The sequence below is a fragment of the Nicotiana attenuata genome, unplaced genomic scaffold (genome assembly GCF_001879085.1).
Source record: "Nicotiana attenuata strain UT unplaced genomic scaffold, NIATTr2, whole genome shotgun sequence".
In the NCBI taxonomy this organism is placed as follows: Eukaryota; Viridiplantae; Streptophyta; class Magnoliopsida; order Solanales; family Solanaceae; genus Nicotiana; species Nicotiana attenuata.
Genome location: NW_017670745.1, coordinates 217,314 through 233,031, shown reverse-complemented (window position 1 = coordinate 233,031; position 15,718 = coordinate 217,314). Strand labels below are relative to the sequence as shown.

At 41.9% G+C, this 15,718-nt stretch overlaps 2 protein-coding genes across 2 annotated transcripts; one reads left to right on the top strand and one right to left on the bottom strand.

Annotated features, from left to right (window-relative positions):
* Nucleotides 1-819: 819 nt before the first annotated feature.
* LOC109242916 (DNA-directed RNA polymerase III subunit 1-like) lies at nucleotides 820-3,647 on the top strand. Its single transcript, XM_019409790.1, has 5 exons — nucleotides 820-1,546; nucleotides 1,624-1,737; nucleotides 1,835-1,932; nucleotides 3,291-3,495; nucleotides 3,594-3,647. The coding sequence occupies exons 1-5, from the start codon at nucleotides 1,343-1,345 to the stop codon at nucleotides 3,645-3,647; spliced, it is 675 nt and encodes a 224-aa protein (XP_019265335.1). The 5' UTR covers nucleotides 820-1,342.
* Nucleotides 3,648-4,926: 1,279 nt separating this feature from the next.
* Nucleotides 4,927-7,906, bottom strand: LOC109242914. The gene is made up of 3 exons (XM_019409789.1): nucleotides 7,065-7,906; nucleotides 5,320-6,536; nucleotides 4,927-5,046 (listed from the first exon to the last, which is right to left on the bottom strand). The coding sequence occupies exons 1-3, from the start codon at nucleotides 7,156-7,158 to the stop codon at nucleotides 4,927-4,929; spliced, it is 1,431 nt and encodes a 476-aa protein (XP_019265334.1). The 5' UTR covers nucleotides 7,159-7,906.
* Nucleotides 7,907-15,718: the final 7,812 nt, after the last annotated feature.

The window sequence follows — 15,718 nt, the reverse complement described above, 5'->3', positions numbered from 1 at the left end:
CTGAGGAGATAAAAGGAAAAGGAACGACACAGAAATTTTTATGTACAAGGTATTCTATTTTCTTCAAATTCATCTTGGCATTTATTTTGATTCAAAAAATCATTGTATCTGTCCCGAATTTCTCCGTCGATTTTGGCCAAAGTACGCAAAATCAGTTGACCAAATCCGTTACGGATCCTACACCCACACCCATGTCGTGTCGACACGGGTGCGGCACCGAAAGTGAAGAGTCCAAGCAACTTAGGCCTCCACCACTTCCTCTCTTGTATACTCTTCACCTCCACCCGTCTACAATGCTCCTTGTGCACACCCACCACTGCCCTCCTAGCCATTTTGCTTTCTTTGTTGACCGGCAAGATCCCTGTTTTTCAATCACGAATCCAACCTCCTACAACTCTTATAGGTCCGGTCTGCTCTTGTTGGCTTCAAAATTCAAGTTGGGTAAGAGTGGTACGGATAGAACTCAAAGGATGGGATTTGGAGTTGGGGATATTGAAGATCATGAGGCATGAGGAATTTGGTAATTTGATTATTTTGACCTTTGGTTTTTAGGCCAATTCTACAAGAAACATTAAATTTTGATGGCAGCAGAAAGCATAGCAGTGTTTGGAGAGCGGTGACCAAAGAAAAAGAAAGTAGAAAGAAAGATAACAGGGATGATTTTCATATTTGCGCTCTCCACACATGCTTTTAAGCCACATCATCGAAACCGATGCCACATGAGCATGGTCAATGGTGTTTAAAATACGTGTCTTTACCAAGTATAGGTCTTTAAATGGGAAAAAGAGGAGTCGGGGACCGTCTTTGCTGACCGGGACAAGTGAGATGTCAATTTAGGTATTAAGCAGTCTTTGTTATGATAGAATAGTTGCTTAGTCACTTGAACTGCTTACTGTGCAAGAATGCTGCTAGAGATGGTTGCCTTTTCTTTTTTTTACTTCATAGTTTGCATCTTCAACTAAATCATTGATAATAACACTACCGAGCCCTAGTTGGATTGCTACACTGCTTCTTTCTCAGAAGCTTTTATCAAATGACTCCTATAATAGCCTTACATTCCAGTACACTGGGCTTCTCAATTGAAAATCTACTGAAAGCAACGCCGGCAAGAACTCAAATTTTAACTTTGGTATAACTCATGCAACATTTTCAACTTTCTACATAACTTATGTAGCATTTACTTGTTCTGGAAAATATGAAGTTCATGAAAAGCTACTTAAAATCTGTAAAATATTATGCATAATATTAAAAATATTCCTTGCCCTGTTTAGAGCAATATATTTGATCCCTGCCATTTCTTCTTCGACTCAAACCTCCCTGATTAATTTGTGAAGCTCTCATAATGGCATTGAACTACGTACTTTGTGAAGAACATTTATTTCCTATGCAGGTGGCTAAGAGTGTAAAGATTGTGATGGCGTCTCGATTAGCATCAATTGCTATTACGCTAGATATGGAGACAATTCAGGTGTCACAGCTGTGTATTGATGCTTATACTGTCAAGCAATCGATTTTGCAGACCCCAAAAATAAAATTGAAAGAACAGGTGAGAAAGTTCTGTTTCTGGTTCGGCTGCTTATCTATTAATGATATCTTATTGGGTAAAATTCCTATTTGCTGCAGCAAGTAAAAGTTTTGAACCCCAGGAAGCTGGAAGTTTTTCCTCAGGCTAATAAAGATAAACTGCATTTTGAACTTCACCGGTTGAAAAATAAGCTTCCTGCTGTTGTTGTGAAGGTATGACAATTATCAAGACTTAAATCAAATTAAATCTGTGGGTTTTTGTCCGAACTACTCTGTTCACTTCAACTTGTAAATCTTGTCGGGATGTCAGGGTATTACTACGGTTCAAAGGGCTGTGGTGAACAAAGAACAAGAAAGAGATCGTAAGAGTGATGTCAAAGGAGAAACATATGAGTTGCTTGTTGAAGGGTAAGTTTTATGTACGGCTTCGGCATTCTACATCATTTGGTTGTGCTCTGTTTGGTGTGGCAAGCCTGTTATTCACTACAATATTCTGATAACTAGATGCATCCAAGATCTTAGAACTTATTTCTCTTTTCGGAAGAGAGGTTCCAAAAGTTATTTCGCTTTCACATACCTTATTCTGTTTTGTTGAATTGAAGAATAACCTAAGAGGAGGGCTAGTTAGGTTATAAAAAACGTTGCACCAATCTAGAGAATTTGAAAACTCCTTCTCAAACAATTGCTTAAAGTGAAGTAGATTAGAACTTGGGTCAATCTTAGTCTTTGTAACCTCCTTTTGGACAGATCCTTTTCAGCCAGGGTAGTCTCGGGCTGATAATGGCCCCCTTACCAAATTGATTATCTTCAATTATTTATAGCTCTAACATTAGATATTCATCTAATTGTATCTATCAAAATAAATTAGTAAATCTTAATTTTAAAAGTATATTCATTAGCAAACATAGTGTATTTAACTAGTCAATGGCTACAAATACACATTAAAATCCAGTAAAGTTGTTGCAAATTTGTCTGCTATTTTTTTCTTTGGGACTTCCATACGCATGCTATGTTTGCAATTAATGATTTAGACATAGTCTCAATATCATAACAGTACACCAAACTAATTTAAAAATTAAATGCAATTATGATCTCAAATATATGAAAGAAGACAAAAAACTGTAACTGTGGGCTGCATTTTATGTCTATGCAGGCAGCGTAAGGCTGTCGGCTGTTACATGAAAATTACTGTTCTACCAAGAATCTTGAGGCTCTGATACCATATTGAAGCGTCTCACCTACCTCATCTAAAAGTTTAAGTTGTTAGAAAGAAGGAACACTGTAAAATATTTATTTATGTATGTAAATTTAGGCCTGTTACATTTTTAAAAATCAAGTAAGGAATAACTTTGAAATTTGTCTTTTCAATTGGAAAAAAGTAATTAATGGAACAATTTTAATCACAAGATCATGATTTGGAGCTGTTTTGGGGCTGGTTTGTTGCAGTTAGATCATTTAAAAAGATTTGAAAGGATTATAAAGTATGTGCAGAAAATCTGTATTTGTTTGTTTGATTGAGAGATTATCTGGAAGGCTAGCAACTCATCTAATCAAATTTTATTTCAAAATAATATTGTCTAATATAGTTTCGAGGATCTTGTGAAGAAGTGTACAAGAGAGTAACAATCCTACCTTACTGTTTTGGTTCAATTTTCAGCAGCTTGGGCTTTTGGTTTTCTTTTCTGGGACCCCATGATCCAATTAGTTCTTGCAATAAAATAGAAGTCCTTCCACACGATACCTGATTTGCTCTTTCCTTTCTGCAGTACCGGTCTCCTAGCCGTAATGGGCATTGACGGAGTTGATGGGCGTAATACAAAGAGTAATCATATAATGGAGGTGCAACAAAGATTAGGCATTGAAGCAGCAAGGATCTCTATAATTGATGAGATTAACTATACCATGTCAAGTCATGGAATGACAATAGACTTGCGGCACATGATGCTTCTAGCAGATCTGATGACATATAAGGTAGTTCTCCTGGAAAATTTTTCCTCATCCAAAAACATGTTGGACTCCTTTAATGTCCGATTAACAAGTTAATGGACACCTGTTTATTTTTTTCATAGGGTGAAGTTCTGGGAATAAACCAAGTGACATGGCGTTCAGAAAATGAAAGATAGACGTACTGATGTTAGCCTCCATCTTGAGAAGACAACCGACCACCTGTTTATAGACATCTGTAAATGGAAGGGATGATAAGATAGAAGGAAGTTAGTGAATGATATCATGGCATACCATGCAGATAGGCCAACTGGATGTTTAAACTTCGGGCAATGGTATGTGTTTTGATAATTGTGGCATGAAAATTTTAATCTTGAACCTTAGCGTATCTTATATTGTGTCGTAATTATTTGAATAAGCTAATCATCAGAAGTCCAAAGAGAGAAAATTTATTTCAGTCTAACACAACCTTTAAGGTCTTGTTGCTAGATCAGAGAAGTAGTATTCTGAGGAATGGTTTCTTTTCATATAATATCTAGTGTGCCTATCTTGCTGCCGACGTGATGCAGGACCGAGAAGGGAGATGGGATAAATGCTAGGAAAATTAAAGAAAAGTGGGCGAACTAGAGAAGAATAAGATAAACCACAGAATTTCTATCATAGGGTTAAGTGTCACGTCTTTTTTGTGCTAGTTTCTGAAATAAAATAAACAAAGTCTTATTTATAGAGTAGGGGGTCCTAAACAAGATTTTCTATTTTGTTCCAATTATGTGCAGTTATTGTAGTAGCTCCTAAATCATACTACATATTAAAGTGACTTTTCTATCTGTGGGTGATCTTCTAAACATACAATGAAATTGAAACGTCTGGCGTTGGTAGGGTAATTCCAGAATAACTTGGTTATTTTGATCCCTCTACTTATCATATTTTATCTATTTATTCCTGCCCTCTTCTCTTGTCATTCTTTGTGAATGTCCTTATAGTTTGATGTTCTCGTGCAGTCCAAGTTAACTAATCCCGTTGTTTCCCGATGTTTCTGTGTCTTTCCTTTGTCTATGCCAGTGTTCAGCAGGTTGAGCTGAATTATCAATCAAGAACCTAATGTTTAATCCTAGGACTTTCGCTACAGATCGAATTTGTGTACTGTTCTGCATAGGTTAGTATTTTTGTCAATGCCGTCAGATGGCATTTGTTGGAGCGCTGCTGAATTCTCTTGGAGAGGATAGAATGGCACGAGGTAAAGATGAATTTAATGATGAGGGAAATATGCTACTCTATTTTGTGGCTTGATATTACGATGCAGGCTGGCTTGTTTTCTTGTCTCGCCATTGCATATGGTGCATCAAATTGTTATATTCACAGTTCACTAATTGGAGACTAGTGTCGTCAAAATCAGCTTTAATGAGTACAGAGTTGTTTTACTTTTCTGCCCTTTTTCCTTCTGTTATTGTTTTCCTTCTATTTTTCATGGGGCACCCTGTTATGGTCGACGCAGAATGGATCTTGTGCACATGGCGATTCACTGAAAGTCTGTGATTGAACAAGCTGTTCCCGTTGTTCTTCTAAATCCGTGAGCACCTATTTTGATAACAATAAATAAGCTCGTTAAAGGGAGCTATAACTTTAGAACTCGGTTAGGAGAGGTTCCCAATCTCTGTTTTTTAATATAAATGCTTGCCTGCCTTTTTTATTCCTTCTGTCTCGTTTAAATAGAGTCTATTACAAAAGCTATTAAGGCTTAACTAGAAAGTCCACAAGAATATAAGAAATCTACTAAACTAAGAATTCTAGTATATTAAACTACGACAACTAGAAATTCTACTAAACTTACGAATGAGTGTGCAACATTACCCTCCTCTTAAACAGAGCTTGGTCCTCAAGCTCGAAGTCTGGATAAGCATTACGAAAATGTTCAGCATCCTGATCAGCAAGTTCCAACCAAAATAGCTTCTTACATTGATGCCCAATCGAATACAATTCATCACAATTATAACACAATCCCTTTGCCCTTCTCTCTGCCATTTCAGCTCGTGACAACTTCTTTATGAAAGGAGCAGATGAACTTACCAACTTTGGTTCAGTAATACCACCTGGTGCATTGCTGCCCTTTGGAGTTGGAATTGTTGAACTTGTAGTAGTACTGAAATAGCCTTTAGTCCCTTGCCAAGTCTCACTTTGAGAAGATGTCGCCCGCACCAACTTCTGTTTCTTTTCAAAAGCTCGAGCTATATTCATGGCATGAACCAAATCTGGTGGACTACGCATTTCAACATCAAGCCGAATGGAATCGATCAGCACGGCAGTGAAAAGACTAACTTGCTGGTCAACACGAACACACTTACTGGCCCTAGCTAACCGTTCTTGAAATTGGCGCTGATATTCTTCAATTGAGCCTGTTTGCTTAAGGTTAACCAGATCACCTAGTGGATTACTGCCCAGTGGAGGCCCAAACCTGAGAGCACAATATTCTTTGAATTCAGACCAATCAACAGAGGGATACTCTTGTTCCACTTGATGATACCATAACTGTGCCTCACCTAGAAGATGGAATGCTGCCAATTCCACCTTATCTACTTCATTTGTTCTCTGATTGGAGAAGAATTTCTCACCACGGTGGAGCCAAATCAATGGGTCTTCAGATCCGTCAAAAGTAGGAAAATCCAGCTTTGTGTACCTTGGTACTACACTATTTCCTGTCAGCTGATTAGGCCGATTCTCTGGTCTGTAGGGTTGGTTGCCTACATTGCTGCTCGCTCCAGCATCAGAATCCTTTCCTTTATTTTTGTTAAACCCAACAATGAACTCCTGCAATTGTAACGATAATTGTTGCAGCTGATTAACCATCCTTGATTCAGATTGTGCCACCGCTTCTGTTATTCGTGCTTCGTTGGCAGCCTGCGCCTCTTGAAGGAGAGCCTGTAACTCTTCACGTTTGCTTGGATCGCCCATAGTGTTTGGCTCTGATACCAAGTTGTTATGGTCACGCAGAATGGATCTTGTCACAGGGCGATTCACTGGAAAGTCTGTGTTGAACAGATCCTTTCCCTTGTTTCTATTCCGTGAGCGACCTATTTTGATAACAACAAATAAGCTCGTTAAAGGGAGCCTATAACCTTAGAACTCGTTAGAGAGAGTCCCAGATCTCTTGTTTTTTAATATAAATCTTGCCTGCCTTTCTTTATTCCTTCTGTCTCTTTAAATAGAGTCTTATTACAAAGCTATTAAGCATAACTAGGAGTCTACAGATATAAGAAATCTACTAAACTAAGAATTCTAGTAAAATTAAACTACAGACTAAACTAAGAATTCTACTAAACTAAGAATTCTACTAAACTACGAATGAGTCTGTAACACACCCACTCTCGGGTTTGGGGGAGGACGGAATTGAAAAAGCTGGAGCATTGTCCGATGTTATTGGATATTATTTAGGTGTACCTTTCTTGATTTAACCATCTTACCTTTTTATCTTCTTTGGCAGTGAATTTACAGGTAGACGACTTGCAATATTTCTTCATGTGGCGTGATATGCAGATGCTAGCATTGACCATGCAACATCAGGTGAATTTAAAAGAAATCGTGGAAGGAGGCAGTCTTACCAACACCTGGAAGATTGGTATCATCAACCTTATAATGTAGAAAGTTACTTTGGCCCCTGTTGGTAATCATGTTTACGGGTGACACTGTTTTCATCTTTATTTAAGGCAAAAAGTAACGTCGGGAGTCCATCCTCCAGCCTGTGGTAACACATCCTTATGTTGCTCCATGGTTGCTGATGCAGATTTTGTTAGTATTTTTTATGATGCATTTGCAAAAAGTCTTGGCATATTGATAACTCATATTGGGAATCTTCCCTCAGGGAATTGCAGAATGTCTAGCTATCCAACCATTTGTTAGAGGAATAGGAGTAGTGTACAGTCTGTGAAGCAATAGAAGCAAATCAGGAAATTTGAATTATAATTTTCGGAAGAGGAATTTATGCTTTTGGCATAAATTTCCTAGTTTACGTTTGTTTAGAGTCGAGATAGAAAAGTAACTTATGAGAAAGGGAATTGCACTTTTTTGTTTCTGGAGTTCACCTGTTCTGGACTTTAAATTTGGGGCAAGACTTTTCACATGTTTGAAGAGGTCAATGATGTACCTGTCACTTTAATAGATGTGTTCTGGACCGCAAAAGGTTGCTTCTTTTTACAATGTCAAGATGATGTAAATTGATTATTTTGGCGTTCCATAACATTACATTTTTTTCTACAACATTGCTATTAGAGTGTGTGTTGTGTAGGGCTGTGCATGGATCGGATCGGATTTAGCACATTTCGGATATCGGATTCTATAAAATGCAATCCGAATCCGATCCAAACTCATATGTATATTTTCTTTGTATAAGAAGCAATACAGTAAGAAAAATTTATGTTTCTGCAATTATGAGAGTACTATTGTACCAATATAGCTAAATTCAGCAATTGTATAGGTAATAACTTGGAGGAAGATGTAAAGGGAGTACTGACTATCCGAAATTATAGTTTAGTATTTATGCATGCCTTAAATTTCGGATTTTGGATTGGATCGGGTTAAAATTATACCAATCCGTCCGAAATTTTAATACACAATCCGAAATTCGATCAAAATATCCGAAATCTGAAATTGAGCGGATTGGTTCGGATTTCGGATATCTGATCCAAATGAACGGCCCTAGTGTTGCGTAAAATGGTAGTCGCTACCTTTTTTGGCTGAACCAATTGTTGGCGATATTTTTTCCCTTTCTTGGACTATAAAAAATAGTTGGCCACTGTTTAAAAAAAATAAGGCAAATGACCAAGATATTTCACATCTTCGGTTTGTGGATACAAATATGTCGCCGGCAAGGTTTAATTCTTAAAGGAAATCAAGAAATACAGTGTATTATTAATACAGAAAAGTCTTGATGTACCAATAAAAGAATATTGTTTTAGGGCCATAAACAAGAATTCAAAATGATTTTAATTTTTTGTATGCATTAGTCCACACCATCTTCATGAATCGGTTGACGGGCTTCGAATCTCCTAAAATTTTGTGTACCTATCAAAGACAACCTGATGAACAATAGTCATTGCTTCGCCATGATTGTTCTTCGTTTTTTCGCGTTTTAGGGCCATAAAACAAAAATCTAGGATGATCTTCAATTTTTCGTGTGCTAATGTCCACACCATCTTCCTGAATTCGTGCGACGAGCGTCGAATTGCTTAAAATTTTGTGGGCCCATCAAAAACGACCTAATGAACAATAGACATTACTAATGTCCATGCCATCTTCATTAATTCGGGTGATGGAATCTGGATCGCCAAATTTTTTGGGTCTATCAGAAACGATCTAATGAACAATAAATCATTTCTTTGTTATGACCGTGCCTCTTTTTTCCGTTTTAGGGCCATAAAACATGAATTCATGACGATTTTGTGACGACCCGGCCGGTCGTCTTAAGAATTAACGCCCCGATCCCCTATTAACTGCTTCCCCTAAGTTCATTTCTGCTATTTTGGCTTGCCGGGACGTTCGGTGTTGAGTTTCGGAGAGTTTTGGGACACTTAGTCCCTAAATGAGAGCTTAAGTGTTGAAAAATGGTCCGTAGTCGGAACAGTATGAAGACGACCTCGGAATAGAAATCCAATGGTTCCGTTACCTCCGTTAGGTGATTTCGGGGTTGGGAGCGTGTTCGGAATGTATTTTGGAAGTCTGCAGCTCATTTAGGCTTGAAATGCCGAAGGTTGAATTTTTTTGAAGTTTCCGATCCGATAGTGAATTTTTGATCCGAGGGCCGGAATGGAATTCCGGAAGTTGCAGTAGCTCCGTCGTGTCATTTGGAATGTGTGTGCAAATTTCAGGTCATTCGGACGTGTTTTGGTTAGGTTTTTGAGCGAAAATGTATTTTTATGGAATTTGAAGTTCTTAGGCTCAAATCATTGATTAATTCGACTTTCCGACGTTGTTTTAGGTGGTTTAAGGGTTGGTACAAGTTTGAATGAGGTATTAGGTGCTATTTGGTTCTTTTGGTTGAGGTCCCGGGGGCCTCGGGATGATTTCGGGTGGTTAACGGAAGAATTTTTGAAGTGTTGCAGCAGCTGGTTTTTCTCTCTTCTGGTATTTTCGCTTCTGCGGCTTGGGAACCGCAGAAGCGGAGCCGCAGAAGCGGCCTGGTCATCGCAGGAGCGGGTTTGGGCAGAGTTTTTCAGGTACCGCAGATGCGGAGCAAATTCCGCAGGAGCGGCCTCGCATCTGCGAGAAAGAGAACCGCAGATGCGGAAACTTGGACTTTTATTAGAACCGCAGAAGCGGCTTAAATTCCGCAGAAGCGGAACCGCATAAGCGGTTAATGGTCCGCAGAAGCGAACATTGGCTCTTTAGTGAAAGTCGCAGAAGCGACTCATTTTCCGCACAAGCGGGACCGCAGAAGCGGTCCCTTGTCCGCAGAAGCGGAAATGCCTGTTCTGATATAGAAAATTCGAGGGTTTGATTTCATAAGTTAGAAAAATCAAATTGAGCTCGGGCAAGGGCGATTTTCAGATATTTTTGAAGAGAAGACTATTGGGTAACGTTTCTTTAATCCCTTCTAGTTATATTTCATCATTTTGTAGTTAAATCCATCCTTTAAATTCGAATTTGGGATCAAAAATTGGAAGAAATTGGGCAAAACTTCATAGGCTAACCCATTGAGTTTTGAGTGAGCATTTGACCTCCGATTTGGGAGATTTTTATTTGGTTAGACTCGTGAGAGTACGAGGATTCTGAAAATGTAAAAATTATTCGATTCCGAGGCATTGGCCTGAAGGGTATTTTGGTCATTTCACCTAATTTCACGTCGTAGCTTTGAATTAAATAGCAAAACCAGTTGTTTGCGATGTTATTTATGATATGTAAATGAATTGAATAGATTTGGGCCATTTGGAGTCGGATACTCGTGGCAAAGGCGTGGTTTCTAGTTGATTTTGAGCCGGTTCGAGGTAAGTGGCCTGTCTAACCTTGTGTGGGGGACCTTTCCCCTTAGGATTTGATATGTGGTAATTGAGTGCCTTGTACGTGAGGTGACGAGCGCGTACTTGAGCTAATTGTTGAAAACCCCGTTTTTACTTAAGATATTGAGACTGAGTTTCCTTCATATTTGCCTTGTTTTACTTGCAGTTATAACCTGTGTTAGATTAGAAAAGCATGTTTAGTTGATTTAACTTGCCTAATTGTTTAAGTTGCCTTGACTGTACTAAGTGAAGCATGCTAGGCTAGTACTACCTGATGTTTCCCTTTTGTACTTCATTTCTGAATATCTTCTGGTTGTGGTTGCGCATTTACATTGGGACTACGGATGTGGGATTCCGGTAGCTCCCCCCCCCCCTTGTTTGTTTACTTTGGGACTGCGGGTTCGATTCCCGATAGATCCCCCTGCACATTTACTTTGGGACTGCGGGTTCGATTCCCGATAGATCCCCCTGCACATTTACTTTGGGACTGCGGGTTAGATTCTCGATAGATCCCCCTGCACGTTGATAGCTGGACTACGGGACGGTATCCCGCGAGATCCTTCGGATATACACATATGATGGACTACGGGAAGGCATCCCGGGAGATCCACTGGGCAGTTGAGAAAAGGACTACAGGACGGTATCCTGGGAGATCCTCATTGTTACCATTGGTATTGAGCTGTACTTATTCTGTGGTTGTTCCGTTCTTTGTGTATTTGATATTGCCTTGTTTAACCTGTCTTATCTCACTGCTGTACTCATTATTATTGTCAGTTTTGCATACTGTTAATTTATTATTATATTTTATCTCAGTAGGGCCCGACCTTCCTCGTCACTACCCAACTGAGGTTAGGCTTGGCACTTACTAAGTACCGCTGTGGTGTACTCATGCCCTTCCTGCGCATGTTTTTCATGTGCAAATCCAGGTACCTCCACTCAGGCGCACTATCCTTGAGGCGAGGAGAGCTACGGAGACTTCGAGGTATATCTGCAGCGTCCGCAGACCGAAGAGTCTCCTTCCTTATTCTATCTGTAGTGTCTAGATTCTATCATACTTTTGATGTAGACATTTTGGAGATTAGAGCATTTACAGTATTTCTATTAGCCTGTGGTTCCCGTGAGTTTCCGGGTTTTGGGATTGAGTTGTAGACTTCCGTATTTCTTTTGAGTTGTATAGGCCGAGCGGCCTTATATGCAGTTACTATTTTAATATGTCTAGCTTTATTTAACCATTTCTCAAGTTAGGTTGTTATTTCCGCATTGTTAGGCTTACCTAGTTGTAGGAACTAGGTGCCATCACGACATGTTCATGGAGGGTGAACTGGGGTCGTGACAAGTTGGTATCAGAGCTCTAGGTTCATAGGAGTCACGGAACACAAGCCGGCTTATTAGAGTCTCGCTGATCGGTACGGAGACGTCTGTACTTATCTACGAGAGGCTTTGTAACTGTTAGGAAAATTCCACTTCATTTGACTTCCCTGTCGTGCGAGATTTTTGACATTCACAATTCCAAACTTCTGTCTTCTATTCTCTCACATATGGTGAGGACACGTGCTACTCGAGATAATCAGGCAATCGCGCCCCCTACTGTAGCCGTTAGAGGCCAGGGACGGGGTAGAGGCCGAGGACGCGCCCGTGGTGCAACCAGAGCACCTGCGCGAGCTGCCGCCGAGGTACCGCCAGCAGATCCAGCCGGAGCCCAGGCACCTGACACACCTACTACAGCTACTACTACTCCAGCCCTTCAGGAGACTTTGGCACAATTCCTGAACTTGGTTGGTACATTGATTCAGGCTGGATTGATTCAGGTTGTACCGGCTACTTCACAGATCGGGGGAGGGACCCAGACTCCCGCCGCCCCCACTCCAGAGCAGCGAGTTTCCATTGGTCAGGTTCCAGGTGTCATGGCGACACAACCTGTGGTCCCAATTCAGCGGGTAGTGAGTGCGCGAGTAGAGGACAGGTGGGTCCAGGAGAGAGAGGACAGACGAGGTCAGGAGGGAGAGTATAGAGGAGTGAGTAGACCTCGTGGACCGGGGAGATATACTGGTCCTTATTTTGGAGGCAGGGTGCGTCATGGTAGAGGTTTTGTGGGTCAGCCAGCTCAGTTTACACCTCAGAGTTCCCACAGAGTTTCAGGTGTTCAGGGGTCTTGGAGTACCCGTACCGCACAGTTCCCACTGCCACGTCAGTCACGAGGTTGCTTTGAGTGAGGTGACATACGCCATGTGGTGAGGTATTACCCTAGACTTGGGAGGAGTGCACCTCCACAGACTTCTCGGCCACAGCGCGCCCCGCAGAGTTCTCAGGCTTTGGTTACAATCGCAGTTGCTACCCCACCTACCCGTACCGAGACTGTTGCCTCCGATTTTGTCATCACAGGTATTGTCATGGTTTGTTATAGAAGTGTATCGGTTCTATTCGATTTAGGCTCTACTTATTCTTATATGTCTTTTTATTTTGCTCGGAATTCCTTGAGTTTCTCTGTTTATGTTTCTACTCCTGTGGGGGAATTCTCTTGTTGTGGACCGCGTTTATCGGTCGTGCATGGTTACTATTCGTGGTTTTGAGACCAGAGCAGATTTATTGTTACTCAGAAAGGTTGATTTTGATATTATTTTGGGGCATAGACTGGTTGTCGCCCCATTTTGCTATTCTTGATTGTCATGCCAAGACCGTGACGCTGGCTATGCCAGGTATTCCGCGTATTGAGTGGAGTGGTACTTTAGATCACACTCCCAGTAGAGTTATCTTTTTCCTTAAAGCTCAGCGTATGGTTGAGAAGGGGTGTGCCGCGTATTTAGCTTATGTGAGAGATGTCAGTGTTGATACCCCTTCTGTTGATTCAGTTCCAGTGGCACGGGATTATCCCGATGTGTTTCCAGCTGATCTTCCGGGCATGCCGCCCGATAGAGACATTGATTTTCGCATTGATCTATTGCCGGGCACTCAGCCCATTTCCATTCCTCCGTATCGTATGGCTCCTCCTGAGTTGAAGGAGTTGAAGGATCAGTTGCAGGAATTGCTTGGTAAGGGTTTTATTCGACCTAGTGTTTCACCGTGGGGTGCTCCTCTCTTGTTTGTGAAGAAGAATGATGGTTCTATGCGAATGTGTATTGATTATCGCCAGTTAATCAAAGTTACAGTGAAGAACCGTTATCCCTTGCCTCGTATTGATGATCTGTTTGACCAGCTTCAGGGCGCACATGTGTTTTCTAAGATTGACTTGCGCTCAGGTTACCATCAGTTGAAGATTCGGGGGCCAGATATCCCGAAGACTGCCTTTAGGACTCGGTATGGTCATTACGAGTTCCTTGTTATGTCATTTGGGCTGACCAATGCCCCAGCAGCTTTCATGCATGTGATGCACAGTGTGTTCCGACCATATCCTGACTCGTTCGTTATTGTTTATTGATGATATTCCGGTGTGCCTTGTGAGATCTATACTGATCATCGGAGCTTGCAACGCTGACTCAAGCAAAAGGATCTTAATATACGTCAGAGGAGGTGGTTAGAGTTGCTGGAGGATTATGACATCACTATCCTGTATCACCCGGGCAAGGCCAATGTGGTGGCGGATGCCTTGAGTCGCCGGGCGGAGAGTTTGGGGAGTTTGGCATATTTACCAGCTTCAGAGAGGCCTATGGCGATGGATGTTCAGGCCTTAGCCAGCCAGTTTGTGAGATTGGATCTTTCAGAGCCCAGTCGGGTTCTAGCTTGTGTGGTTTCCCGGGCTTCCTTTTTTGATCGTATCAGGGAGCAGCAGTATGAGGACCCTCATCTACTTGTCCTTGAGGACAAGGTTCAGCGTGGAGATTCCAGAGATGTGACCATCGGAGATGACGGGGTATTGAGGATGCAGGGCCGGATTTGTGTGCCCAATATTGATGGTCTTCGAGAGTTGATTTTAGCAGAGGCCCATAGTTCGCGGTATTCCATCCATCCGGGTGCCGCGAAGATGTATCAGGACTTGAGGCAGCACTACTGGTGGAGGCGGATGAAGAAAGATTTAGTTGGTTATGTGTCTAGATGCCTCAACTGCCAGCAGGTGAAGTATGAGCACCGGCGCCCGGGTGGGTTGCTTCAGTAGATAGAGATTCCAGAGTGGAAATGGGAGCGCATCACTATGGACTTCGTATCGGGACTCCCACGGACCTTGAAGAAGTTTGATGCCATTTGGGTCATTGTGGATCGGCTGACCAAGTCCGCTCATTTTATTCCTGTGTGTACCACTTATTCATCGGAGCGGTTGGCGGAGATTTATATTCGGGAGATCGTCCGTCTGCATGGTATTCTAGTTTCTATCATTTCGGACAGAGGTACCCAGTTTACATCGCGGTTCTGGAGAGCGGTGCAGCAGGAGTTAGGCACTCGGGTGGAGTTGAGCACAGCATTTCACCCCCAGACGGATGGACAGTCCGAGCGCACTATTCAGATACTTGAGGATATGCTATGTGCGTGTGTGATTGAGTTTGGAGGGTCTTGGGATCATTTCTTGCCATTGGCGGAGTTTGCTTACAACAACAGTTATCAGTCCAGCATTCAGATGGCGTCGTATAAGGCTTTATATGGTAGGAGGTGTAGATCTCCGGTGGGTTGGTTCGAACAGGGTGAGGCCAGGCTATTGGGCACAGAGTTAGTTCAGGATGCATTGGAGAAAGTTAAGACGATTCAGGATAGACTCCGTACAGCCCAGTCCAGACAGAAGAGTTACGCGGACAGGAAAGTTCGTAATGTTTCATATATGGTTGGTGAGCGGATTCTGCTTTGGGTTTCGCCTATGAAAGGCGTCATGAGGTTTGGGAAGAAAGAAAAGTTGAGTCCGAGGTTTATTGGTCCTTTTGAGATCTTGAGGCGAGTTGGGGAGGTTGCCTATGAGCTTGCCTTACCTCCCAGTTTGGCCGGGGTTCATCCGGTATTTCATGTTTCGATGCTCCGGAGGTATCACGGTGATCCGTCTCACGTGTTGGATTTCAGTTCAGTCCAGTTGGACAAGGATCTATCCTATGTTGAGGAGCCGGTGGCAATATTGGACAGGCAGATCAGAAAGTTGAGGTCAAAGAACATAGCTTCAGTGAAGGTTCAGTGGCGGGGTCAGCCGGTCGAGGAGGCGACTTGGGAGACCGAGCGGGATATGCGCAGCCAGTACCCTCATCTTTTCACTACTTCAGGTATGTTCTCTATGCTCGTTCGAGGACGAACGAATGTTTAAGTGTAGGAGGATGTGACGACCCGGCCGGTCGTCTTAAGAATTTACGCCCCGA

Bases quoted from the DNA above. Each gene is read 5' to 3' on its own strand.
- LOC109242916 (XM_019409790.1), top strand. From the start codon at position 1,343: ATGGCATTGAACTACGTACTTTGTGAAGAACATTTATTTCCTATGCAG. The intron at 1,738-1,834 runs GTATGACAATTA...TCGGGATGTCAG, and splicing joins TTCCTGCTGTTGTTGTGAAG to GGTATTACTACGGTTCAAAG. The intron at 1,933-3,290 runs GTAAGTTTTATG...TCCTTTCTGCAG, and splicing joins TATGAGTTGCTTGTTGAAGG to TACCGGTCTCCTAGCCGTAA.
- LOC109242914 (XM_019409789.1), bottom strand. From the start codon at position 7,158: ATGAAAACAGTGTCACCCGTAAACATGATTACCAACAGGGGCCAAAGT. The intron at 6,537-7,064 runs GTAAGACTGCCT...TTATCAAAATAG, and splicing joins TACCAATCTTCCAGGTGTTG to GTCGCTCACGGAATAGAAAC. The intron at 5,047-5,319 runs GTAATGTTGCAC...TTATCAAAATAG, and splicing joins AAGCTCTGTTTAAGAGGAGG to GTGCTCACGGATTTAGAAGA.